Genomic DNA, 27,926 nt, shown 5'->3' on the forward strand with positions numbered 1-27,926 from the left:
ATAGTTATAAAACGTGTTACATTTATACAAAATAAATATGATCCATAGAGCACATCAGGCATCATGGATTGCCATGACAGCTGTTATTTATATTATACATATTATGTGCTCACATAATATGCCAGGGGAAAATTCTGTTCAAAATGGTAAAAGCAAAGCATCTACTTCACTTCTTTAATGGAAGAGTAAAATGATAAAGTTTTGGTCAGATATTAAAAATGACTAAAAATCTTTTGTCAAGCTTTAAAACATATGCCTTGAAATATATTTCCTGATTTTTTGTCTTATTCTTCCAAAGTTTAGGAAGCTATTAAAAAGTATATTATAACAATTATATTTTTGAATTTTAAAATCAAATTTCTTTTGAATTATTAAAAACTACCTAAAGATTCCAAAGCATAGTCCATAGCATAAATCAAGCTAATTTCTCCTCTTTTACAATGGCCTGTTGACATTCCAGCAAAATGAAGGATAAACAGTCATAGCCAGAGTTGCAGCATTCTTGCAGAGAAGAGAAAAGGGCTACTAGAATCATCTGATTGAATGGTCTTTGGGAGGAAAAAATAAAACAAGACCATTTCATTTGTTTGCCCACTGATCACAACTCTGTAAAAACTATGTATTTATAAAATGATAAATATCATGAAAGAATACAGAAAGATGTGGTGTTGATGTTCATGGACACCACAGTATTCAGAGATTTTTTTTAATTTATTTTTTTATTTTTTTGAGGCAGGGTCTCACTGTGTCACCCAGGCCGGAATGCAGCGGCACAATCATGGCTCACTGCAACCTTGACCTCTTGGACTCTAATGATCCTCCTGCCTCAGCCTCCTGAGCAGCTGGGACTACAGGCCTGCACCACCACTCCTGGCTAATTTTTTTATTTTTTGTAGGCAGAGTTTTGCCATGTTGCCCAGGCTGGTCTCGAACTCCTCAGCTCAAGGAATTTGCCTGTCTCAGCCTCACAAAGTGCTGGGATTACAGGCGTGAGCCACCGCATCTGGCCCAGAGGTTTTTAAAAAAAAACCATTCCATCTTAACAGACAGTCCATTGCACAAAACTCCTACTTGAACTGTGAAAAGTTTATGATGACTTAACATCTCAAGTAATTTCAGTAATTGTTGTTTTTTTCTATTTTCAAATTGGATGTTGAGATTTGCACTCTGTGGGGTTTTTAGTGACTGACAGCATGCTGTTTGAGACCTGGACTGTCCAAGGGCACGTAGCTCTACAAAATCATCCTTCCCTGAGTTAACAGTTGGAGCTGAAAGTCCCTGATCCCATCTCCTAACCTCTGCCTCCAGACCGCAGCTGTGTCAGGCAACTGCTGCCCTGTTCAGTTGTCAGGGTGAAATGCCAAACTTTGAGACCAGTGATTGGAAGAGAGTCTATGTGCGTGTGCAAGTGTGCCGGGTGGGGTGGGGATGAGTTGGGTGGGAGGAAGCAGCTGTGGAGTAATCTGTCTGGAATGTCTTCTTACATTTACCATGGTAAATGGAATCTTGTCATTTCTATGAGCTTTTTTCCAACATTAAGACAGCTGTCAACTAGAAAGACCCCACACCAGAAACTACTTGCCGTTTTCAGTTAGTTTCATCTTTGGGACCGGACCTCTTTTTCATATGAGTTTGTGTCATTTCCTCAGTGCTAAGTTTCAAATGCACTTTGTTGAACAAATTGATCTTTGGGCACAAACCCATTAGCAGCACTGTTACTTAGGATCCCTCGCAGTTGGTCAGAGCTGTAATATTCCCTGGCATTTCCTTCAAATCAGATAACTAAAGTCGAAAGACTAAGGCCTAGTCTTTACACTTGTAATTACTGAAATAATTGATTTTTTTCCTACGAAACTGTTCGTTTCTGTGAATCTATAAATGCAGACTATTATTCTGTTCTAAAAAAAGGTCTGTTCAGAAAATTCTGCTCAGATAAAGGTCATGTAAAGAATTCTATGATTAGGATAAATATGATTATTTTATTAACATTCGGTTGTTAAACTTGTTGACATATTTCTGTCCTTTCCTATATTTCTGAATTACTTTAGCTTTGGGATCAAATAGGATATAATTATTTGTAGAGTAGAATAAAACTGCACATGGATGAATGTATATACAGTCTTAGGTAATAGTGATGTAGTTCTATTTTTTTTGTTGTTACTGTTTTTTGTTTTGTTTTGTTTTTTTGATACTGAGTTTCACTCTGATGCCCAGGCTGGAGTACAGTGGCACGATTGCAGCTCGCTGCAGCCTTGACCTCCTGGACTCCAGCAGTCCTCCTGCCTCAGCCTCCTAAGTAGCTGAGACCACAGGCATGCACCAACATGCCTGGCTAATTTTTATATTTTTTTTGTAGAGACGTGATTTCACCACGTTGCCCAGGCTGGTCTCAAACTCCTGAGCTCAAGTGATCCGCCTGCCTTGGCCTCCCTAAGTGCTAGGATGATAAGCATGAGCTGCTGCACCCAGCCAATGTAATTCTTAATAATACGGGTTTTAAAAATCCGTCCTATACACTATCATCCATCCTAGCCTCTCCTGAACCTCCAGGAAAATGCAAGTTGTTGGGGGTGGTTACAATTACAGACAAGGTGGCGTTTCATTTTTCCCAAAGCAAAACGCTTTAGGATCACTTCTTTTCCTCCAGGTAGATATTTCTTTTCTTTCTGTTTCTTGGTGTAAAGGCCAAATGTCTGTTAACAAAGTGAAAGTTTAATAGCTTACTTTTGATCAAATTAAAACTCAGCCAGAGGGTATCCTGACTTATTATAAATAATGTAGACTCTGTGGCATGGCATTAAATACGAATATGTATGCCTTGTACGTTTTCAAGTCTTCAGGCCTCTTTACCTTCCTCTTGCTATTTACAAGAGAAAACTGTTCTTAAGCTTTTATATCCAAATTTTTATTTAGAACTTATACCAAACCCACACCTTAGGGGTATTAATCAAAGTGAATGGGCAGCGCCTCAGATGATGTGTTGGATGAGACAAAGCTCACTATTCTCTATGGCTGTTCCCCCGGAGTGGCTCTGGCCAGTGTACCTGATCACAGCTGCTTCGTTCTACTTAGCTCAGTTTGGGCTTCTAGGTCCCTTCTGGGGCTCTGGGTGGCCAGTTACTCTCATTCTCCTATGGAAGGGTTCCACATTGCTCAGCAGGGGTTAGAAGTGTCATCAACTGGCCGGGCGCAGTGGCCCATGCCTGTAATCCCAGCACTTTGGGAGGCCAAGGCGGGCAGATCACGAGGTCAGGAGATCGAGACCATCCTGGCTAATACGGTAAAACCCCATCTCTACTAAAAATACAAAAAAAAAAAAAAAAATTAGCCGGGCAAGGTGGCGGGTGCCTGTAGTCCCAGCTACTTGGGAGGCTGAGGCAGGAGAATGGCATGAACCCGGGAGGCGGAGCTTGCAGTGAGCTGAGATTGCGCCACTGCACTCCAGCCTGGGCCACAGAGCGAGACTCCGTCTCAGAAAAAAAAAGAAGTGTCATCAACTAACAAAGGAGCCTCAAATGCACAAATAGATAATAAAGTTAGGTTGGAAGTGGCTGTGAGTTCAGCCTGACAGAGACCACATAATTAAACCAATATGGCTTAAGCATCTACTATGCACCGAGTTCTCGGCAAGGGGCTAAGAATACAAAGATGGGTAGATGGCATTGTGGACACGATTCTTGTCCACGGAAACACACATTCTAGCTGAAGAAGATAAGCAGTGCAGCATGATAGAATAGGGGGAGCAGTGTGCTGGGGAATCCACACAAGGCATGACGCTTGCATAGACCAGGACAACGTGGAAGATATGGCCCATCCTGTAGTGCAGCGTGGTTCTGGGGCCAACAGCAACCTGGGCACTTGTTAGAAAGCTCAGGCCCCTTGACCGGGCGTGGTACCTCAAGCCTGTAATCCCAGCACTTTGGGAGGCTGAGGCGGGTGGATCACCTAAGGTCAGGAGTTCCAGACCAGTGTGGCCAACATGGTGAAAACCTGTCTCTACTAAAAATACAAAAATTAGCTGGGCGTGGTGGTGCAGACCTGTAATCCCAGCTACTCAGGAGGCTGAGGCAGGAGAATCGCTAGAACCTGGGAGGCGGAGGTTGCAGTGAGGCTGCATTGCACCACTGCATTCTAGCCTGGGTGACAGAGCAAGACTGTGTCTCAAAAAAAAAAAAAAAAAAAAAGAAAAGAAAAAAAAGGAAAACTCAGGCTCTCAGGCCCCACCTCAGCCTTCCCGAATCACAACCTACTTTTCAACAGGATTCCCAGGTAATTTATATGCATAGTGAAGTTCGAAAAGCACTGCTCTACTGTATTTAAGTTGGGCCAAAGGAGTTGTTATAGGGAAATCATTCACTTTTACACGTTCATTTATTTAGTAATTCACTTCCTTGATAACTATTTATTGGCTACTTACCATGTACCAAACACATACCAGGCATTATATTGATACTACAGTTCTTCCGTGAAGCAGCAGGGTTTTTATTACGATGCATAAATAAATAACAGCAATACAAAGCTAGATTTGAAAATAAGCCTTGTGAATTAGACTCCTTTCTGGGTGGGCAGGAAGAGCCACAAAAGGGCTGACACTTGATTTGGATGGTGAGGGTGAGCAGGAGTTCCCTAGGCAAACAGTAAAGGGAAGGGCAGTTTTGGGGCAGAGAATTCAGCATGTGTACGTAAGACATTAACAATGTACTTTGAGAGAAAGGCTGGTGGTTTTACAGAGCTGAATGTGGCAAAAGGTGAGACCAGAAAGGCAGGTTGGGGCCAGATGGTGAAATCCTTATGCATCATGCTAAGAAGGTGGGGTCATGTGGTGTTTGAAGTTGTTTCCTTTGCCATAGGTTTTGTTGTTTGTTTTTTGTTTTTGAGACAGAGTCTCACTCTGTCACCAGGCTGGAGTGCAGTGGCACGATCTCGGCTCACTGCAACCTCCGCATCCTGGGTTCAGGTGATTCTCCTGCCTCAGCCTCCAGAGTAGCTGGTACTACAACCATATGCCACCATGCCTGGCTAATACCTCAGGTGATCCACCTGCCTCAGCCTCCCAAAGTGCTGGGATTACAGGTGTGAACCATCGCACCCGGCCTGCATGGGTTCTTAAGCAGAAAGCAACACATTGTGAATAATGACTTATGAATTGCATAAGATAGATGGAGAGGGGAAGAGATTAGAGGCCCTGATAAGTGTTAGGAGACTTTAGGGGATGGCTAGAGGGTGAGGTAGTTAGTGTGTGACCTAGAGTGTGACAATGGCAATGCAAAGAGATGGAGTGGCCACTGAGTTGGAGGACGAGGGACATAAAACCTAACTCAAAATTTCCAATCTGGAAGTCTGGGAGAGAATCGTGGTAATATAAAAATAGGGAAATCGCAAGGAGGAGCTGGTAGGGAAGGAAGAAAAATCTTCACCTGGGGTTTCACTGCATTGTGTTTGAGGTGCGAGAGGTATAGGAGAGACGTCCAAACACGTGGAGTCAGGAGGTGAGATTCAGATCTGGAATTCACTGGAGGGGAGACCCCGATGTATGTGTTGGGAGTCATCTACCTAGAAATGACTGGCAAATGAATAAGATGATTAAAAAAGAGAGTAAGATCAAGGATAAAACCTTGGAAAACACCATTATTTCAAGAATGGGGTAAACTAATCAAGGAGACAAGAGATAGGAGAACTAAAAGAATGGAGGGTCTCAAAGCTATAGGAAAAACAGGCTGGCCAGTGATAACAACTACCGTAAGCTGTGGTGAATAAGGATTGGACAAAGGCTGTCATCAGCCATGTTTACCATGTTATTAGTAACCTTCCAAGAGCAGTTTCTGGAGGACTGGAGGCAGATGCAGTTTCACAGAATTAAGGAGTAAAAACTTTTTGTAATCAAAGTACTTGGGAGGTCGAGGCGGTTGGATCACAAGGTCAAGAGATCAAGACCATCCTGGCCAACATGGTGAAACCCCGTCTCTACTAAAAATACAAAAATTAGCTGGGCGTGGTGGCGCATGCCTGTAGTCCCAGCTACTCAGGAGGCTGAGGCAGGAGAATGGCTTGAACCCAGGAGGCAGAGGTTGCAGTGAGCTGAGATCGCGCCACTGCACTCCAGCCTGGTGACAGAGCAAGAATCTGTCTCAAAAAAAAAAAAAAAAGGAGTAAGAACTTTTCCTGTAATGATCTCTTGATTATTTCTGGACCAGTTGTCTAATTTGATGGATTATTTCTTATGGCTTCAATTTCTGCCTTTTGAAATTTGGGGTATTTGTGAATTTTCATTTTAATCTGTGCTATATCTTCAATAGAATAAGTTTAGGTGAAAAACAGTCAAATATCTCCAATTTCACACACAGTCATTAAGAGCTGTACTGTGAAGCTCTAAGTAAATGTGTTCTATTTAGAACTGTTTTTATTATCTCATAAATACCTTTGAGTTTTAGTGTCAGTTGATAATGATGCAGGGAAGGTGAACCCCAAAAGTGGGACTTAGCTGGGAGGGTTCTTGGCTTTGCCCAGGCGAGAATTCAAGGGTGAGCCAGCGGTGTTAGACAGCAGCTTCTATGGCAGCAGCAGTGTGCAGCAGCAGCAGAGGGACCATAGGAACTGTGCCCAGAGTAGCAGCTCAGGGACCATTCTGCTGTCCTATTTATATTCACTTTTAATTACAGGCAAATTAAGGGGTGGGTTATTCAGAAAGTTCTAGAAAAGAGGTGATAACTTCCATGTCATTGCCATGGAAATGGGTAACTTCCAAGTGTTGCTATGGCAGTGGTCAACTGACGTGGCCCTGGTGGGCATGTCTTCTGGAGAGGTGCTTTCACCACTTTCCCCCACTGCAGCGAGTCTTCAGTCTGGTTTGGCATTCAAGTCCTGCCCACCCCCTGTCAAGCCTGCCTCATACCTCAGTAAGAATCCATAAATATTTTAGAGTATTTCTTTTCTTTTCTTTCCTTTTTTCTTTTTTTTTTTTTTGAGATGGAGTTTCGCTCTTGTCACCCAGGCTGGAGTTCAGTGATGGCATGATCTTGGCTCACTGCAACCTCTGCCTCTCATGTTCGAGCGATTCTCCTGCCTCAGCCTCCCGAGTAGCTGGGATTACAGGTGCGTGCCACCATACCTGGCTAATTTTTGTACTTTTTTTTTAATAGAAATGAGGTTTCACCATGTTGGCCAGGCTGGTCTCAAAATCCTAATCTCAGATGATCCTCCTGCCTTGGCCTCCCAAAGTGCTGGGATTACAGGCATTGAGCCACCATGCCTGGCCATTTTAGAGTATTTAAATCTCTCTCTCCATCAATCAAAATAGTAGTAGCTTTTAAAGCTGCTTACTTTAATGGTCAGTATTATTTTATTTACCAAAACTTTTTCATAATCAAGAATTCAAAACTCTCTAAAATAAGGGCTAGCAAGTTAATATACATTTCTAATTTATTTAAACCATCATTCTGGGAAAATATTCATTTAAAATTCCTTAATTCATGGCGTTGAAGGCAGTGGTGCAGCTGAGTGTGTCCTGTTGTCCATTCTTTCCTCCACCCCCTCTTAGGAACATCAGGAGGTGGTGGTTTAGGGGGGCAGGCAGAGATGCCCCCCAGAGCAAAGCAGGGGGTCACTGTGTGTGAGGAAAACTTGAGTGACCCCAGCTGCTGGCACCCCTGTATTGTCATTTGTCACTGAGATGCCACACTCTGCGTCTAACTGCCCAGCCTTTGCTCCCTAGTCCACCCCCACTTCCCGAGGTGGAGCCTCCCAGCAGTCACTGCCACAGCTGAGTGATTTGCTCCATCTCACTGTCCCTCCCAAGGCTGGAGTAAGAAAGGGCAACAGCAGATGAAACCCTTGGCCCATCTCTTTGGGGTCATTCAGGAGTGGCAAATAATCTTTCTTTAACAATGAATTTTATCTTGTCACATGGCCAAACTCCATTGAGACCCTCTTCTGAGAGGGATCAATTCGAGTAATACTCTTTTCAGTCCAAAGGAGCAGAGTATAAAGGCATCAGTGAGTATTTGGTGTGCATGTTTTTGTAAACAGGTCTGAAGGCAACCAAAAGACATTTTTTTGAGTAGTAGTGGTTTCATGAAGAAGTCTGTAGCATCCGAAGATCAGGCTTTGAAAGACAACACTGATGTGGATCCGTAAGTTCTTATGTGATTGTTAACAATTCCATTTCATTTATCGTAATGACAGTGTTCATGTCCCCAGCTCCTAGAATCCCCTTCCTCTTGCTTCTTTACATCAAATCCTGTCCATCCTTCAAGGTCTACTGAAACAGTCCTCACTCAAGAAGCTTCTCTGGGCTGGGTGCGGTGGCTCATGCCTGTAATCCCAGCACCTTTGGGAGGCCGAGGCAGGTGGATCACTTGAGGCCAGGAGTTTAAGACCCACCTGGCCAACATGACAAAACCCCGTCTCTGCTAAAAATACGAAAATTAGCCAGGTGTCATGGCACATGCCTGTAATCCCAGTTACTCAGGATACTGAGGCAGAGAATCACTTGAACCTGCGAGGCAGAGGCTGCAGTGAGCGTAGATCACACACTGCACTCCTGCACTCCAGCCTGGGTGACAGAGCAAGATTCCATCTAAAAAAAAAAAGAAAAAAGAAGCTTCTCCAACCTCTGCTTATCACCATGCCCGCCACAAGCTGGAAGTTATCCTTCCATCCTCAGCAACTGCATAGTACTTCTTATACTCTCTGTTTCTTTTGTGATGCTTAGCATTTCCTACCTTATACAGCAGCTATTTTCTCATTCAGTAACATGTTTATGAAGCACTTACCATGTTTCAGGCACTGTGCCACACTGAAACATGGAATTCCCTCCTAAAAGAGTTCCAAAAACCCTACAAAAGGAGGAAAGACACATTTTGGTTGAGGCTTGAAGGCTGTTTTCCAGATAGTGAATTGGGCAAGAGCCTTCCAAACTAGGCACACCCTGAGCAAAGACTCAAAGTCTGGGAGCCAAGTGCCTGCCACATCTGGGAACACAGAAGTATCCTCTCTTCCTAAGCTATGAGCTCATTGAATGCAGGCTCCATTTCTAGTTCAGCCTGAGATCAGTAGCAATGACTGGTACCCTGGTTCTGGGACAGCAGTGACTTGAAAACAGATAGGATTCAAACACATTTGCTAAATCCACTGTATTCATTTGTCATCACAATGAAATTTCCAAAGCATTAGTCCATTAACTATAGATCATGTCTGTTTTTCAAAAGCTGCATAAAAATGTGTCTTTTTTTTTTTTGATGGAGTCTCGCTGTGTCACCCAGCCTGGAGTGCAGTGATGTGAACTCAGCTCACTGCAACCTCCACCTCCCGGGTTCAAGCTATTCTCCTGCCTCAGCCTTAAGAGCAGCTGGGATTACAGGCACGCACCACCATGCCCGGCTAATTTTTGTGTTTTTAGTAGAGACAGCATTTCACCATGTTGGCTGGGCTGGTCTCAAACTCCTGACCTCAGGTGATCCGACCTTCTCTGCCTCCCAAAGTGCTGGGATTACAGGCGTCAGCCACCGCACCCAGCCAAAATGTGTCTTTCCTTCTGTCCAGTGATAGAATGGAATGGGCAATGCATTTTATTCAGGAACACCCATCGGCCGCCCACACCTCCTCTGCTCCTGTCCCTTGTCACCCACTGCCTTTCATTCTCAGTTGGTATAAATTCAGGAAACAGAAGGTAGTATTAACTTAAGCAAAAACTATTTTCTTAAAAAGGGAAATGGGGGAAGGTGCAGATTATCTTCTAAAGGTAAAACAAACCCTTCATAACACAGAACACACAGGCTGGGCGCAGTGGCTCCCACTTGTAATTCCAGCACTTTGGGAGGCTGAGGCAGGCAGATCCCCTGAGGTCAGGAGTTCAAGACCAGCCTGGCCAACATGGTGAGACCCCGTCTCTACTAAAAATATAAAATTAGCCGGGCATGGTGGCACATGCCTATAGTCCCAGCTACGCGGGAGGCTGAGGCAGGAGAATCACTGGAACCCAGGAGGTGGAGATTGCAGTGAGCTGAGATCACGCCACTGCATTCCAGCCTGGGCAACAGAGCAAGACTCTGTCTCAAAAAAAAAAAAAAAAAATAGAACACACAGACAAGCCCTGGCCACGGTTTATTGGTCCAGTCTGCACCCTTGATGCAAACTGAGCATCCCTAAATAAACAAAATGTATATATAATATGGAGCCAAAGGTAACTAATCTTTCTAACAGCTATTATTTTGCCTTAACCTCCACCCCTACTATCTACTAAGTATAGATAATTGGAGAAAGTACAGTCATTTCTGTATGCCCCTGAAATCTGAAAGAAAAAAACCTGAATTTAGTGGTAGTTCAGACTTAAGCCCTTCTGGCCAAATGAAGTAGCTGTCCAGCTAATTCAAGCCACATGTCCCTCTTGGTCTTTATATAACTGTTAGGCCTCTTGAGTTTGTTTCTTTGATGAGTATACTCTGCTATCTTTAACCCTGGAAAGTTTTCCCATGGAAAATTTAATTTTATCTTTCCTTTTTTATGAGAAATTGTATTCTCAAGCTGGCAGACAAGAAGAAAAGACAATCTGGAAATTCCAGATTTGATCTAAATGTCAGCAAAGCCAAACTAATAATTACGGCCACATATCAAGGCAATTTATGCAGAATATATAGATCACTTGAGCATATTAGATTGTGTTCATTATATTCTTTTTCATTTTTGTTCTCTTTTTTTTTTTTGAGACAAAGTCTTGCTCTGTCGCCCAGGCTGGAGTGCAGTGGCACGATCTCGGCTTGCTGCAGTCTCGCCTCCCGGGATCAAGCGATTCTTGTGCCTCAGCTTTCTGAGTAGCTAGGATTACAGGTTTGCGCCACCATGCCCGGCTAATTTTTATATATTTTGTAATGACCTCAAGCGATCTACCGGCCTTGGCCTCCCAAAGTGCTAGGATTACAGGCGTGAGCCACTGTGCCTGGCCGTGTGTTCGTTATATTCTTCTGGACTCTGCTCTGAGGGCTTGGTCTGCTTTTATCAAAAATTTTTACTTTGAGCATGTAGAACAGAAATCACCACCTATGTTTTTAGAAGGGCCACATCTGGGTATACAGGTAGCGGTTTGAGTACCCATACAGGCATTCTGTTTTTGACTTCAGTACGGTATTTAATAAATTACCTGAGATATTCAACCCTTTATTGTAAAATAGGCTTGGTGTTAGAAGGTTTTGCCCAACCATGGACTAATGTAAGTGTTCTGAGCACTTTTACATTAGGCTAGGCTAAGCTATGAGGTTCAATAGATTAGGTGTATTAAATGCATATTTGACTATTACAATATTTTCAACTTATAATAGGTTTATGGGACGAAGCCCCATTATAAGTCAAGGAGCATCTGCATAAATTAAGAGAAAAACAAACCTAAAAACACTTAGTTACCGGTTTACAGGTACTAATATAGACAGCACATGTTATTCCCAGGCTGTTTTCTGATTTTAAGCTGTTGTTACTTCTCCAAAGCAACTTTGCTTTCTCTTCTGTCTTTTTTTCATCTACTGCCAAGGCTCAGATCTTTCCAGGTCAACAAACGAATGACATACAGGGGCCACGGGAGGGTGGGAGGAGTGGAGAGTCATGAAACTATCAGAAATTATCGACAAAACCATGAGATCTGAGTTTTTATGACCTTTCCCCTGGTCTTTGTATCTTGGGATAAGGGCGTTTGGAGCTTTGCCTCTGAAGAAAACGGATCCAAATGGGCCCCACAATTCCTTCATATTTGTGGGACTGTCTTTTTATTTTGACTATATTTAAGTACCGTTAGTACTTTCATGGAAATCTGAAATTCCAGTAGTGTTGTGTTTTCCCCAAATTGACTTTTTAAAAATTATTAATAAACATACATTTAAAATATTATACAGCACTTCACTGTGGTATTATTAACAATTCTGTGTTCTTGGAAAGGCCCCCAGAAACTTTGTTTTTATTGACAGAAGTCTCAAAATTCTAAGAAGTGGAGCCAGGTGCGGTGGCTCACGCCTGTAATTCCAGCACTTTGGGAGGCCAAGGCAGGAGGATCATTTAAGCCCAGGAGTTTGAAAACAGCCTGGGCAATGTGGTGAGACCCCATCTCTACAAAAAAAAAAATTTTAATTCCAGTAAGTGATAAAAATAAGAGAACAGAGACAGAAGTCATAAATTCAATTCAGTTACACTCCCATTATACAGGATAATCATCTTTTAGTTTTATGTGCAGCCTTTTTACTTGACTATAGTTGTCTTCTAATAAAAGTCTGCTATAAATATGAATGTAAAATTTGCTAGTTATTATGGAAATTAACAAATTTGGAAAGGTGTCAGTTTCACTAAGTTATTGATCAATGTACATCTTACGTAAAATAGAAAGAAATTAGTTTTGACATTGAAAATATAAACACACCCTGGCCGGGCACGGTGGCTCACACCTGTAATTCCAGCACTTTGGGAGGCCAAGGCAGGCAGATCACGAGGTCAGCAGATCGAGACCATCCTGGCTAACATGGTAAAACCCCGTCTCTACTAAAAATACAAAAAACTAGCCGGGCATGGTGGCAGGCGCCTGTAGTCCCAGCTACTCAGGAGGCTGAGGCAGGAGAATGGCATGAACCTGGGAGGCGGAGCTTGCAGTGAGCCGAGATTGGGCCACTGCACTCCAGCCTGGGCAACAGAGTAAGACTCCGTCTCAAAAAAAAAAAAAAAAAGGAAATATATATATATATATTTATATATATATATATAAACACACCCTAGAATATGAATTTGTGAAGGAAGACCATCTGATTTATGTGTATAAAACATTAGGTCTGTTCTAAAACTGGCAGTTCTTTCTTTTAATCACTCCCTCCTATTATGCTATAGGAGAGGCTTGTCGTGTTCGTGTTTTATGTTCCATATTACACAAGGCCATTTGGGATTCTTTGTCTTTGGAAAAATTAATAAACAGTATTTTATTAAAATATTCAGTTGTCTCTTTGGGAGGCCGAGGTGGGAGGCTCTCTTGAGCCCAGGAGTTGGAGACCAGCTTGGGCAACATAGTGAGACCAAAAAAAAAAAAAAAGTTCCGTTGTAAGGCATTGTTAGTCTCTATAGTTGTACCATGAAGATGTAAGTGTATTTGTGATTGAAATGGCTTTGTGATTTTGAAACTGCTTTTAGTTTTTGAGACAGGGTCTCTGTCTCCCAGCTAGAGTGCAGTGGTGCCATCATAGCTCACTGCAGCTCAATCTCCCAGGCTCAAGCAACCCTCCCACCTCAGCCTCCCAGCTCCCAGGTAGCTGAGACCACAGGCACATAACCACCACACCTGGCTAATTTTTTTTACTTTTAGTAGAGGCAGGATCTCACTATGTTGCCTGTGCTGATCTCTAACTCCTGAGCTCAAGTGACCCTCCCACTTCAGCCTCCCAAAGTACTGGAATTACTTTACTTTACTGGGATGAGCTACTGCACTGGGCCTAAACTGCTTTTAAAGTGTATAATTGGACACCTATAAGTTGTCACTGCTACCTAGAGATCATTAATGATAAGCCGGGTGGTTATTGGGCCAGGATGGTTCAGAGATGGGCAGTTAAAGAGAATCTAACCGACAAACAGAAGGGAGTGTGTGTTTGTTGTGTCCAGGAAGGACAGTTTGAGGAGGGGCTCATAAAGGAGGGATGAGGGAGAGGAAACACCCATGAACAGTGCCACGGCATGTCAGCTGTTTCATTTTGTGGCTTTATGTACAATCTCCACAAATATGTAAAGACAGGTGGCTCACAACAGTGCTACCACTAAGCTAGCTCTGTGGAGGAAACATCTTAACAAAAATTGTTCTGTAAGCAACATAATCCACCTGTTCAAAGAGACCGTCAGGTGATATTTTTTTCACTTTTTTGGTCTCCTGCTTTTTTTTTTTTTTTTTTTTTTCAATTTGAGAGCAGGTACTATTTATTAACTGACCAGCTTAGAAAAATAATCATGGCAGACACCTTAGTTCATTCTTCTAATAAGCCCGTTGATCTGGTCCTCCCTGTTGCCAGCATCTCCACCTTCTACAAAATGGGTGGTCTTTTTCTTCATTCCGCCTCGTGGAGAAGATAATTTGAAGGAATTTATTTGCTTCTTTGAAGCGTTTTCCAATGGTATAGATCTCATGAATCAGATCCTCCCTGCAGATGATGCCGTATTTACCGAGAGATGGAGCCATCAAAGCCTTGTCTGTCAAAGCAATTCGCTTCTTACTGATTTTGCCATAACCACACTTATAGATTAGTTCATTTACTGACTTCAGACTTGGGTACTCCCATGCAATATATGGCTCTACAATCCTCCGCATGTTAATTGAAGCCTTGTTGAGCTTCACAAAGGTTCTGTTGAAGATTTGACAAAGGGAAGAAGTTGCAACACCTTTCAGACCTTTGGGCTCACACCATTGATACCTCTGATCCTGATGACAAACGCCAATTTGGGTTCTGCAGGTACATAGAAGTTGCCAGCTTTTCTTGCCATCCTCGCCATTCGAATTTCAGTTTTGCACATCTGCCTATATTCCTTGTGATAGTGCTTTGTTTTTTCATAGATAAGCTTCCCCCTTGCCTTTCGAAGCATCTTTTGGGCAAACTTCTTTCTCAGGCGCTTGATCTTCAGCTCTGCAAAATTCCTTCCCTTTTTCTTTTTTTTTTTGAGACAGAGTCTCACACTCGCCCAGGCTGGAGTGCAGTGGTGTGATCTCGGCTCACTGCAAGCTCCGCCTCCCGGGTTCACGCCATTCTCCTGCCTCAGCCTCCAGAGTAGCTGGGACTACAGGCGCCCGCCACCGCGCCTGGCTAATTTTTTGTATTTTTAGTAGAGACAGGGTTTCACCGTGGTCTCCATCTCCTGACCTCGTGATCCACCCGCCTCGGCCTCCCAAAGTGCTGGGATTACAGGCGTGAGCCACCGCGCCCAGCCGCTTTTTCTTAAGGGTTTCTGGCACAGCAGGAACCTTCTTCTTCTTTTCTACACCTTCCATGGTTCCAGCCAGAAAAAGAGTGGCCTCTGCTTCTTAAAAATGGTTAAGAACACTAATAGGTTGCCTGACCTGTACTTAAAGTTGGAGATCAATGTTATCTATATACATTCCCCTCATGCTTAAAGCCCTTCAGCTTCTCCTTTTAGGATAAAGATACCTGCAAATCACCCATACCGTCCTGAGGACAGTTGGTCACTTCCACCTTTGCACCCCAGCATCCCTCATTCATGTGATGTGTGACTCATATCACACTTCATCTACAATTACTTCTTTGTGCATTTGCCACCTCCACTAGATTGTGAGCTTCTTAAAAAACAGAACATATGCCTGTTTCCTCATCGAGTACCCCATTCCCAGCAAGGTAGCCCTTGGTAAATGTTTGTTCAGTGGACTGACAAAGCAGCCTTAGTTATTCAATTCACTTTTAATCCAACTATTAAGACTTAGATTCTACTCAAACCAAATTCTCTACTACCTCTATTGTTGGGTTTGAAAATCTTTTTTTGTTTTTTTTTGTTTTTTGGAGGCAGAATCTCACTCTATCCCCCAGGCAGGAGTGCAGTGGCGCAATCTGGGATCCCTGCAACCTCCGCCTCCCGGGTTCAAGTGATTCTCCTGCCTCAGCCTCCTGAGTAGCTGGGATTACAGGTGTGTGCCACCATGCCTGGCTAATTTTTGTATTTTTAGTAGAGACAGGGTTTCACCATGTTGGCCAGGCTGGTCTCGAACTCTTGACCTCAGGTGATCCGCCAGCCCCGGCCTCCCAAAGTGCTGGGATTACAGGTGTGAGCTACCACGCCCAGCTGGGTTCGAAAATCTTAGAGTTTAGGTAGGGCACAGTGGCTCACGCCTGTAATCCCCACACTTTGGGAAGCCGAGGTGGGTGAATAATATGAGGCCAGGGGTTTGAGACCAGCCTGGCCAACATAGTGAAACCCCTTCTCTACTAAAAATTCAAAAAAATTAGAGAACCGAACCAGGAGGTGGAGGTTGCAGTGAGTGATCGGCAATGATCCACCTGGGGCAATGACGATACTCTAAAAAAAAAAAAAAAAGTTGGCCAGGCGTGGTGGCTCACGCCTGTAATCCCAACACTTTGGGAGGCTGAGGCGGGCATAACACCTGAGGTCAGGAGTTCAAGACTAGCCTGACCAACATGGAGAAACCCTGTCCCTACTAAAAATACAAAAAATTAGCTGGGCGTAGTGGTGCACTCCTGTAATCCCAGCTACTCGGGAGGCTGAGGCAGGAGAATCGCTTGAACCCGGGAGGTGAAGGTTGCGGTGAGCCGAGATCACACCATCGCACTCCAGCCTGGGCAACAAGAGCGAAACTCCATCTCGACACCCCCACCAAAAAAAAAAAAAAAAAAGAACTTGGAAGTGTTTTCCCTTTCCTAATAAAATCTAAAGTAATAAAGCGATTAGTATTTCAAGAAGTAACATTTAATGAAAGCAAATTTTGATGTACATTAGTATAGAACTATATTACATAGAGTATACTTATATATAGTATATGTATCCAAAAAAATCACAAACCTTCCACACGCTGCATATTGGTTTCATTATTTTATAGCTACAGTTCATATATTTAAAAATAGAGGAGGCAGCTGTTCCCAGGACAGCTGAAATTAACTTAGAGAAAGGGATTTGCAGTACAGTAGCTTTTTAAAAAGTCTTTGTGCCAATTAAAAAAAAAGTATATAATTGAATATCTGCTCTCAGAATTAATCTTGATAGACCTTAAATGCAGCATTTTTAGGCGTTGTGCTGTGTTCTTGCAACAGAAGTGAACTTTTGTACTCTGAATATGGGCATTTAAAATCATAGATGTGCAGCTTTTCTTTTTTTCTTTTTTTTTTTTTTTGAAACGGAGTCTCCCTCTGTCACCAGGCTGAAGTACAGTGGCGTGATCTCAGCTCACTGCAACCTCTGCCTCCTGGGTTCAAGCGATTCTCCTGCTTCAGCCTTCCTAGTAGCTGGGACAACAGGCGTGTGCACCACACCCAGCTAATTTTTGTATTTTTAGTAGAGATGGGATTTCACCCTGTTGGCCAGGATGGTCTTGATCTCCTGAACTCGTGATCCACCTACCTCGGGCTCCCAAAGTACTGGGATTACAGGCGTGAGCCACCGCGCCCAGCCTCATTTTTTTAAGTTGTAAGCCATTGTTACAATGACTCCAATAGAATGTACTTTTTCATTATTCCCAGTCTGAGGCGTTAAGATACTTAAGTGACTCATTTCATCAACATAACAAAGTTGTTTTTTAAAAAAGCATTTGTGTATGGATCACTGCTCCTTAACTAAGGTTAAGTCTGTCTCCCTTCAGGCTCCTAGGCCGGGATACCTCCATTCAGTTCTCAACTTCACTTTCCTGTCCCTGTGGCTTTGTGCAAGTCACGTGACATCAGAATCCTGTAGGTCCTGGAAGCTTTTAGATGTATGAGTCTACATTGTAGAAATAAAATGAAACTAATTGTTAGGATAAAACATACTGTAAAAGAATTTGTTATTAAGAAAAGGCTTCTTTTGAGAAGGACCAGAAATATTCTGATAATTTACAAGTAAACAACATCTTTTATTTGGTGTCTTTGTTGAATTCTCCATGTGCAGATCCAACCACATAGCTTGTGTTCATTCTGCAGAGGCCCGAATGCAGTCTGCAGGCTATGGCTGCAGTTTCTCAAGACTATCACTGGTAAATGGTACAGAAGAGAACCCTGTCATGTCTTACCCATCTCAGTCGGGTTCCTGGGCAGGTACTGTTAGTTCAGAGGCTCTTCCTAGCCCTCGTTCTTGGCACCTCCTAGACAAGTTTGCCCATCTGGGAGCGATCCTTCTGTATCTCTAGACTGACCTAACTCAGACTGTAAAGGATACAAAATATGCCCTCTGCCCGTGCCCCCTCTCCTGTGAGCTCTGCTGTCCCACAGAGCCCATTCTCCTACAGTTGCCCACTGGGATGGAGAAGTAGTGGATCACTCGATGGGCACCCAAGGCTGCAGGTTCTGATCTGATCCTTTCCTTCTCATCCAGTTTAGACAACCTGATACGTTACCTCTGCCATGAGAGTCTATCTTTAAAAGGAAATCACCCTGAGGGATCGTGTTGTTCAATCTCTAGTCTCCAAAAGACAGGTCACAACCCTATCTCAGAACAACTTGAGCCTTAGACGGAGAGTCAAGATCTGGGTACATGTACCCCACTACTGCAACCAGTGGGTACTCAGGAAAAATGAATGAGGCAAGAGGCCAATTTCTAGAAGCAGGGCACAGAGTCACAACAAAACCAGCATCCAGAGTGACTTAATTGTCAAAGCACAAGACATCTTATATTCCCATAGGATCAAGACTGGTTCCAGAGGTGCTGTAGGAGCTCAGTCAACTGCTAAAAGGCATCGGGGGATGGAACAAGGGGTTGTGGAGATAAAAGCTGAGCCAGATATTACACCACTTCCCAATACTTCTGTCATATGTATTCTATCTGGAGGCCCACAGGCTGCGCTACATATGAGTCAAGGTAGCCCAGACCTGCCTTAATTTGGCTAATGACTTTTTTTTTTTGAGATGGAATCTCACTCTTGTCACCCAGGCTGGAGTGCAGTGGCGCGATCTTGGCTCACTGCAACCTCTGCCTCCCAGGTGCAAGTGATTCTCCTGCCTCAACCTCCTGAGTAGCTGGGATTACAGGTGCCTGCCACCACGCCGGGCTAATTTTTGTATTTTTACTAGAGACGGCGTTTCGCCATGATGGTCAGGCTGGTCTTGAACTCCTGACCTAAGGTGATCCACCGCCTCGGCCTCCCAAAGTGCTGGGATTATAGGCGTGAGCCACCGTGCCTGGCCATGACTTTTTTTTTTTTAAGTCCAAATATAGCATAAAAGATTTCCCTGAAGAAGTCTTTAGAATCAAGCAGATATGTGATTCAATAATGTCTTTACCATTGACTGGCCATTTAATATTGAATTGAAACAGCCTTTCTGATTTCCTGCCATATTTTCTGTTAAAGAGATATTTCAGTACAGTCCCAGTGATATGGTTGTCATAATTAAGATTAATTTCAGCATATAGGAAAGAATGGTTATTCCCAAACTTGTCTACAGATTGGAATCACCTAGGGAAGGTCAAAAAATACAGATGCCTATGTCGCTGCCTCCTCCACCCACAAGAGTATTTCTGTGACACAACCTAGTCTTCTTTGGAACTTTTGGCCTCCCAAAGTGCTGGGATTACAGGCGTGAGCCACCACACCCAGCTAATTTTTGTATTTTTAGTAGAGACAGTGTTTCACCATGTTGGCCAAGCTGGTCTTGAACTCCTGACCTCAGGTGATCCACCCGGCTCTGCCATCCAAAGTGCTGGGACTACATATAGGTGTGAGCCTCTGCGCCCAGCCTCCTCTCTGTTTTTTCTTGGGACATCTGAAGACAGTGTCAGGCTGTGATTCCACTTGTGGCCAGACAGAGGAGAATGTAGAAAGTTCCCGTGTCATGTGCTGTAATCTCCCACAAAATGAGAAGAGACGGAGGCAAAGATAAGTGACTCTGCAAGGGGCAGCTCACGGAGATCCAGTGAAGGGAACATCTAATCAGTTTGATTTCGAGTCCACTGTACGGTAAAGCGCCTGAATACTAATTGAAAAGTAACCTTGGAAACAAGAGCCCGGTATTGTGCTCTTGCTGGGGCTGATATGGGAATGAGCCAGGACATACAAAGGATTAGTCCAAGACGGAGTTTCAACTGGTCCTGAGTTCCCTTATGTTTTGGCTTTTATTTTCTACTTTGTAGCATTAAATCCTTTGTCTCGCATTCCTGGGCCAGCCATCTGAATGTATCAAAGTTCCAAAAAGCTGAATATGTGGCTTTTTAGTTTCAGTGTCTTTTAATGGCTCTTGGAGAGAGACTGTGAATTCTGAGAGCTAGGGAACCATCTAAATCATTCTAAGATTTAGAAGCTAGCATCGTCTTCCCTTTACACAAAATAGGACTATAAAGCTGCAGTGTTTCAGATGTTGGGGGAAGGGGCTGTCCCTTCACCGGCTGTATGAGTTATGATGTGCTTATGAGTAAAAGTAATACTTCGTGGTTCTCAGTGTCTGAGGACTAGAATACTGTTTGATGTCCAAAGCTTATATTATACTCTCTTTCTGATTCAGAGCAAATTCTCAAATTTTATCCCAGTAACATAGAAAACATTTCAAATACTGGTGAGAAAAATGGTCAGTCTCAGGAACTGTGAAATCATTTTCTACTTGACCTAAGAAACCTGATGGAATTAGGCTGCTCTTTCTTAGAAACAAAGACCATTGCAAATTAAATCTTCAGGAGATGAGCCCTCCAGCCTGCAGGGTTTCTAAAACATGCATTCTGAATAAGACAATTATATTTTATTTTCAGGGTAATTCTACACTTAATAGGAATTATATAAGTACTTTGAAAATAGCGTGTTTTTTTGTTTTGTTTTGCTTTGAGACAGGGTCTCACTCTCTGTTTTCCAGGCTGGGGTACAGTGGCTGATCTCAACTCACTGCAGGCTTACGTGATCCTCCCAGCTCAGCCTCCGCAGTAGCTGGGACTACAGGCATGCGTCACCATGCTCAGCTAATTTTTGGTATTTTTTGTAGAGACAGGGTCTCACTTTGCTGGTTTCAAACTCCTGGGCTCAAGTGATCCAAGCAATCCACCCTCCTCAGCTTCCCAAAGTGCTAGGATTACAGGCGTGAGCCACCATGCCCAAGCCAGCATGTTTTGTTTTGTTTTGTTTTTAACTGAAAACTACTACAGATTAAGAATCGCTGATTTTGATACTGCATAATACTAAATTGTTTATGACAATAAGGATATTCTGTTTTCATTAACATTTGGCACTTATGTAATGTTTTACCTTTCATATTTGATATTGAAAATTGATGAGTCCAAGCCACATTTCCATTACTCCCAATTTTTTAAGCTTCATGACTATTGAATTTGTTTATAGTTTCCTATTATAGGTATACAGTTCTACTTGAGGGTTCAAAAGTAAAACAGGGCTGGGCCCAGTGGCTCACACCTGTAATCCCAGCACTTTGGGAGGCTGAGGTGGGTGGATAATTTGAGGTCAGGAGTTCGAGACGAGCCTGACCAACATGGCAAAACCCTGTCTCTACTAAAGATACAAAAATTTGGCTGAGGCAGGAGAAGGGCGTGAACCTGGGAGGCTGAGCTTGCAGTGAGCCGAGATTGCACCACTGCGCTCCAGCCTGGGCGACAGAGCGAGACTCCGTCTCAAAAAAGAAAGAAAAAAAAAGAAAAAATTGCTGGGCTTGGTGGTGCATGTCTTTAATCCCAGCTACTCGACAGGCTGAGGCAGGAGAATTGCTTGAACCTGGGAGACTGATGTTGTAGGGAGCCGAGATCATGCCACTGCATTCCAGCCTGGGCAACAGAACAAGACTCCATCTCAAAAATAAATAAATAAAAGTAAAACAGTATATAGGCCAAGTTTGTAGTATATGTGTGTTTCTATCCTACCAATTTTAAGTTCTGTGAAAATATCACAGATATACAATATTTTGGATATTTTCCAAAATATTAAAACTGGTACTTTGGGAGGCCAGGGCAGGAGGATTACTTAAGGCCAGGAGTTCAAGACCAGCCTGGGCAACATAGTGAGACCTCATCTCTACCAAAAAAAAAAAATAATAAAAATTAGCCAGTTAGAGTGGCAAAAAAACAAATTAAAAATTAGCCAGTTAGAGTGGCACATGCCTGTTGTCCCAGCTATTCAGGAGGCTGAGGCAGGAGAATCGCTTGAGCCCAGGAGTTTGGGGCTGCAGTGAGCTATTTTCACACCACTGCACACAGCCTGGGCAGTAGAGTGAGACCGTCTCCTTAAAAAAAAGCAAAACTGAACTAAAGCAAGTCTCTCTTGTCTATCACGTCTTATTGCCATTTGAATTTGTTAGGCTTTCATACCGAAAATAAAGGTTGTGCTTTACACAGCAGTGAAAATAAGAATAACCATAGCTCTTGGATCAGGAAGAATCTAATTTTTAGTTGGTTCACTAACAGCCAACATTTGATGAAAAGTCATATGGATCCTGGACCCTCATTACCTTCGGGTTTGACAAGCATCTCGGTCACATATGCTCCTTGTTTGGGGGTCAGTTTGTGGCAGGCATATTTGGAAAATCAGGTCCAGAGAGTTTCTGTATCTCTCTTTCACTGCTTAAAAAGGTTCGGAAACATCCAATCACCACTGAATATTTTTACCCTTCCCCACACCCCATTGGTGATTACAGTTTCCAGTGTCTCAAAAGAGCTAATCGTTTTATCAGTTGGGTCACTTTTTTCTTGTGATTCTAAATTGGCCAAGGCCCAGTGTCATTTAGATCCTGAGCCTTGGACCTGGACTTGGGAGTATGGCTCGTTTGCCTCTGATTTGGCAGCAGGGCTCATTGCCACACAGATCCTACTGACAGGGCCACACAGCTAAGTCATGTTCCACGTTCCCAAGCTGGAGCTGCCATAGTTCAGATCCTCCCAAACAGACCCATGATGCACAGGTGTGCCCTCTGGGAGCCTTTGCTCAGGTTTCAACCCCACTCCCTCATTGGCAGCAGGTTTTGACTCACTCAGGCAAAATCCCAGCAAGGGCGCAGTCTCAATGCAACGCTCTGTCTTCTGTCTTCTCAGGGTCCTGTAGCATCCACAGTATCAGTGTTTTCTGTCCTCTCCTCTGGGCCTGGCCTTCCTCCACCCCCTCCTCCTCCGCCTCCTCCAGGGCCACCTCCACTTTTTGAGAATGAAGGCAAAAAAGAGGAATCTTCTCCTTCACGCTCAGCTTTATTTGCCCAACTTAACCAGGGAGAAGCAATTACAAAAGGTAAGAGAGAAAACAAGACCTTGAAGCTGCCTCGCTTTCCCTCTGGCTCCCAGACACAAAGAGCCGCTGGAGCCCCAGTGATGGATACATCACTCCATCCCCGCCTCCAGCATGCAGGGAGAGGGGGAGCTGGTGCTGGGAAGACAGGAGCCTGCTATGTTCCTTACGTCCGTGCAGACGGGCTCAGGGGGTCACTGTGTAGACCAGAAAGAAGTATTCAGAGACTCTGGGTTCTAAATAGACCACCGTGCTGCATCCTTGCTTTAGCCCCCGGTGCTTCCACATCACTGTCCACAACCAAGGCATCAAGATCAAGTGAAATAAAAATGGCAGGTTGGGCACGGTGGCTCACGCCTGTAATCACAGCACTTTGGGAGGCCAAGGCAGGCCTATTGCTTGAGCCCAGGAGTTCAAGACAAGCCTGGGCAACATAGTGAGACCCCATCTTTACCAAAAATTAACAGAAGTTAGCTGGGCATTGTGGCACACACCTGCAGTTCTAGCTACTAAGGAATCTGAGGTGGGAGCCCAGGAGGTGGAGGCTGCAGTGAGCTGAGATCGCACCACTGCACTCCAGCCTGGGTGACAGAGTGAGACCTTGTCTCTAAATAAATAAATAAGTAAATAAATAAAAATGGCAAACATTAGCTCCTCTGTCCTGAAGCAGTGTGCAGGCTTGTCAAAGAATTATATCCCACTATGCTGGGCTTGGAGCTAAGACTCCAAAATTCTAAATTTTTCTCTGGCTCCAACTGGTTCTGCTGTGCCCTGTGAAACTCATTTGCAAAATAAAGGAATGGATTCATAAAGTCAATTCCATATCCTGATATATACTCACTGGAATGGCCTAGCCTTTTAGGCTGTGTCTGGAGAATGATTTAGCCGTAAGAGAAGAAGTAAGACACGATCCTTTTTCATGAGGTGGTTTGCTCTTTGCAGAATTTTTATCTATTATTTTATCTCCCAACAGAAGAGGTTCCTCAAATTAAAAAAATAAAAATAAAAAAATAAACTTGGCCAGTGCAGTGGCTCACGCCTGTAATCCCAGCACTTTGGGAGGCCAAGTGGGGCAGATCACCTGAGATCAGGAGTTCGAGGACCAGCGTGGCCAACATGGTGAAACCCCGTCTCTACTAAAACTACAAAAATTAGCCGAGCGTGGTGGTGCGTGCCTGTAATCCCAGCTACTTGGGAGGCTGAGGCAGGAGAATCACTTGAACCCAGGAGGCAGAGGTTGCAGTGAGCCGAGATCATGCCACTGCACTCCAGCCTAGGTGACAGAGCGAGACTCCATTTCAAAAAAAAAAAAAACAACTTACAGTGCTTCTGTCAACTCTAAACTTGTACAGGACTCAGCTCCTGCATCCTGACTTGGAGAAAGCACTAGACTGTTTTGAAAGTGGCATTTTACCAAAAGTTCTTGTGCTCTTTATTTACATCGTGTTGATCTAGCAAGTTAGAGCCATTTCCCTTTGCATAAAATAAATGTGTCCATGTGTGTTGTCCTCCTAGGGCTCCGCCATGTCACAGATGACCAGAAGACATACAAAAATCCCAGCCTGCGGGCTCAAGGAGGGCAAACTCGATCTCCCACCAAAAGTCACACACCAAGTCCCACATCTCCTAAATCTTATCCTTCTCAAAAACACGCCCCAGTGTTGGAGTTGGAAGGAAAGAAATGGAGAGTGGTAAGTGAAGCATTTTAACCTTTACTTTCCTGACACACGCCAATGAAAGGACCAACAGCCAAACCATTTACCAAGATCTGAAGGATTTTTTTTTTAATTTTTTTATTGATACATAACATTTGTACATACTTATGGGGTACCTGTGATATTTTGTTACATGCATAGAATGTGAAATGATCGGCACTTTGGGAGGATCACCTGAGGTCAGGAGTTCACGACCAGCCTGACCAACATGGTGAAACCCTATCTCTACTAAAAATACAAAAATTAGCCAGGCATGGTGGCACATGCCTGTAATCCCAGCTACTTGAGAGACTGAGACAGGAGAATCACTTGAACCCGGGAGGTGGAGGTTGCAGCGAGCCGAGATCATGCCACTGCACTCCAGCCTGGGTGACAGAGTGAGACTCTGTCTCAAAAAAAAAAAGAATGGGTAATGATCAAGTCAGGATATTTAGGGTGTCCATTACCTTGAGTATTTATCATTTCTATGTGATGGAAACATTTTGAGGCCTCTTTTCTAGCTATTTTGAAATATATAAGACAGTGTTGTTAACTATAGTTACCCTACTCTGCTGTCGAAAGTTAGAATTTATTCCTTCTGACTATACGTTTGTACCCATTAACCACCAAAGTGAAGTGACAGAGGCAAAAACTACTGGCTAGAGTAGAAACCAGGGTGTTTCTGAATGCTTCTATAAACTTTATTTTCACAGGTTCTCATGCATTCTTTTCTTCAACTTTTTAAATTATTTTGTAAGTGGTGGTAAAATACACGTAGCATAAAATGGACTGTTCACCATGTTTAACTGTCCAGTTCAGTGGCATTAAGTCTGTTCACATGGTTATGCTGCCACCACCACCACCTACCGCAGAACTCTTCATCTTGCGGAACCAAAAGTCTGTACCCTTAAACAATAGCTCCCTATTTCTCCCCCCGCACCCCTCCCAGCCCCTGGCAATTACCATTCTACTTTATGTCTCTATGAATTTAGCTATTCTTTCTATAAGCTTTTAATCAGGCAGCAAGACAGACCATTAATATATGGAACTGGGAAGTCTGTGCCCCACTCTGATGTGCTGTGAGATGTTTCGTTCAGTCCCATGGATGGAAGGGATTGATACCTCTGTACCCTACTGCTGCCACCCCCCACTGCCCGGGCTAAGTGTATGAGCAGGACATAGACACTTCAAATGGGAGTGAAAGCCGTTGTCTCCTTCTGATCTGGAGGGCTTCCCTAAAGATGAAGGACCGAAGTCCCTGGAGAGTTGTCATCGCCTTGAAAACACAATGGGCTTAGACCACTGCTGTGACCCTTCACCAGCCTGTTTGCCCAACTCCTGTTTGACACAGCAGGTTTTGCTGCAGCATCAAGTCCAGACTTGGTATCAAGGCCTCAACAAAAAGCTCTCACATCCCTGCTCCAGCCTCCCACCTGCTAGGGTGCCTGATACCTGATGTTTACAAAGAGATACTGACTTGCTTCCAAGAAGTGGTTCGGTTTTTCCCATCCTAACAATGACAGAGTAAGACCTGTGGTTTCATCTATAAGGAGATGGTTCCGAAAGAATATATTGCAAAGCCATACTTCATGCTGAGCTCGTAGTAATTTCAGTGTGCAGTGGATTCTGTTTATACATGCTGATGTTTAATATTTGTATTTGTCTTAATTCTAGGAGTACCAAGAGGACAGGAATGACCTTGTGATTTCAGAGACTGAGCTGAAACAAGTGGCTTACATTTTCAAATGCGAAAAATCAACTCTTCAGATAAAAGGGAAAGTAAACTCCATTATAATTGGTAGGGCAGAATTATGGCTCTATGGTTATTATGATGTTTTATAAACAAGCTGTATGTATTTAGTGGAGTTGGTTTTTTGGTGTGTTTTTTCTCCCCACAGACAACTGTAAGAAGCTCGGCCTGGTGTTTGACAATGTGGTGGGCATTGTGGAAGTGATCAACTCCCAGGACATTCAAATCCAGGTAAGCAGAGCCTTTCCAACCACGCTGTAATAAGCAGCCTTTCCAACCACGCTGTAATAAGCAGCCTTTCCAACCACGCTGTAAGCTGCGGCCTTGCACAGACCATCCACTCTGCCTGCAAGAAGGAGCCTTGAGGCCGGGCATGGTGGCTCATGCCTGTAATCCCAGCACTTTGGGAGGCCGAGGCGGGCGGATCACGAGGTCAGGAGATGGAGACCATCCTGGCTAACACAGGGAAACCCCGTCTCTACTAAAAATACAAAAACAAAATTAGCCTGGCGTGGTGGCAGGCACCTGTAGTCCCAGCTACTTGGGAGGCTGAGACAGGAGAATCACTTGAACCTGGGAGGCAGAGGTTGCAGTGAACTGAGATTGCACAACTGCACTCCAGTTGGGCAATAGAGAGAGACTCTGTCTCGAAAAAATAAAAAAAAATAAAAAAAGGACAGCTAAGTAATCTTCATAGCCCCAGAAACTTGCACAGTACCTGCACATAGTAGGCGTCCAGTAAATGTTTGATGAGTATATGATTTGAGTGAATCAACTAATGCATAAATAAAAATACTGTGACAATCTCCTAGTATGATTAGCACCATTCCAAAGAGAACTTTTTTCTCAGGAAAAATTGGTCCTAGATCATGAGGAGGAAAAGTTTTTCTAAAGAATCAGTGAAATCATCAGAAAAACAACCTGAGAAGTAGGGTTGGAGTTGAATTTGCAAAACAGAAGAAAATCTGTGAATTAAAATCTTTAATAATTTTGATTTAGCCACATGGAATTTTGTGATATGCCAAAATCTAAAGGACTTCTTGGTTTTGGCCAATTATAACTTCTATCTTTTTTTTTCTTTTTCTTTTTCTTTTTTTTTTTTTGAGACGGAGTCGCTCTGTGGCCCAGGCTGGAGTACAGTGGCGCAATCTTGGCACACTGCAACCTGCACCTCCCAGGTTCAAGTGATTCACATATGCCTCAGCCCCCTGAGTAGCTGGGATTACAGGTGACCACTACCACGGCCCAGCTAATTTTTTGTATTTTTAGTAGAGACAGGGTTTCACCGTGTTGGGCAGGCTGGTCTCAAACTCCTGACCTCAAGTGGTCTGCCTGCCTCGGCCTCCCAAAGTGCTGGGATTACAGGCATGAGCCACAGCACCCAGCCCCAGTTTAGTATTTCTGATCACTACAGTTATTCATTTAATAACACTGCTTTCTCTCCAAACTATTATGCATGAAAATTTTAAGGAGGTCACTCATCTTCAGAAAAAGCCCGGTACTTCAAGGATTATCGTGGTTCATAGAAACTTAATGAGACCACACTTTCTGAAGAGCTATTTTGGATGGTGGGAGTTCCTATGTAAAGAACCATGCTTTTTCCCACTTTACATTATTTTTAATTTTAAAAAAC

The 27,926-nt window shown here is 43.5% G+C and overlaps 1 protein-coding gene and 1 pseudogene across 1 annotated transcript in view; one reads left to right on the forward strand and one right to left on the reverse strand.

Annotated features, from left to right (window-relative positions):
- CAP2 (cyclase associated actin cytoskeleton regulatory protein 2) overlaps positions 1–27,926 on the forward strand; it is a 160,333-nt gene that overhangs the window by 119,000 nt on the left and 13,407 nt on the right. Inside the window, exons 8-11 of the mRNA XM_032140419.2 lie at positions 22,663–22,852; positions 24,365–24,540; positions 26,218–26,341; positions 26,442–26,524. Coding sequence (XP_031996310.1) covers positions 22,663–22,852; positions 24,365–24,540; positions 26,218–26,341; positions 26,442–26,524 — 573 coding nt within the window. The remainder of the gene's footprint in view (positions 1–22,662; positions 22,853–24,364; positions 24,541–26,217; positions 26,342–26,441; positions 26,525–27,926) is intronic.
- Positions 13,966–14,986, reverse strand: LOC116459718 (60S ribosomal protein L7-like; annotated as a pseudogene).

This window comes from Hylobates moloch, unplaced genomic scaffold (genome assembly GCF_009828535.3).
Source record: "Hylobates moloch isolate HMO894 unplaced genomic scaffold, HMol_V3 SCAFFOLD_20, whole genome shotgun sequence".
NCBI lineage: Eukaryota > Metazoa > Chordata > Mammalia > Primates > Hylobatidae > Hylobates > Hylobates moloch.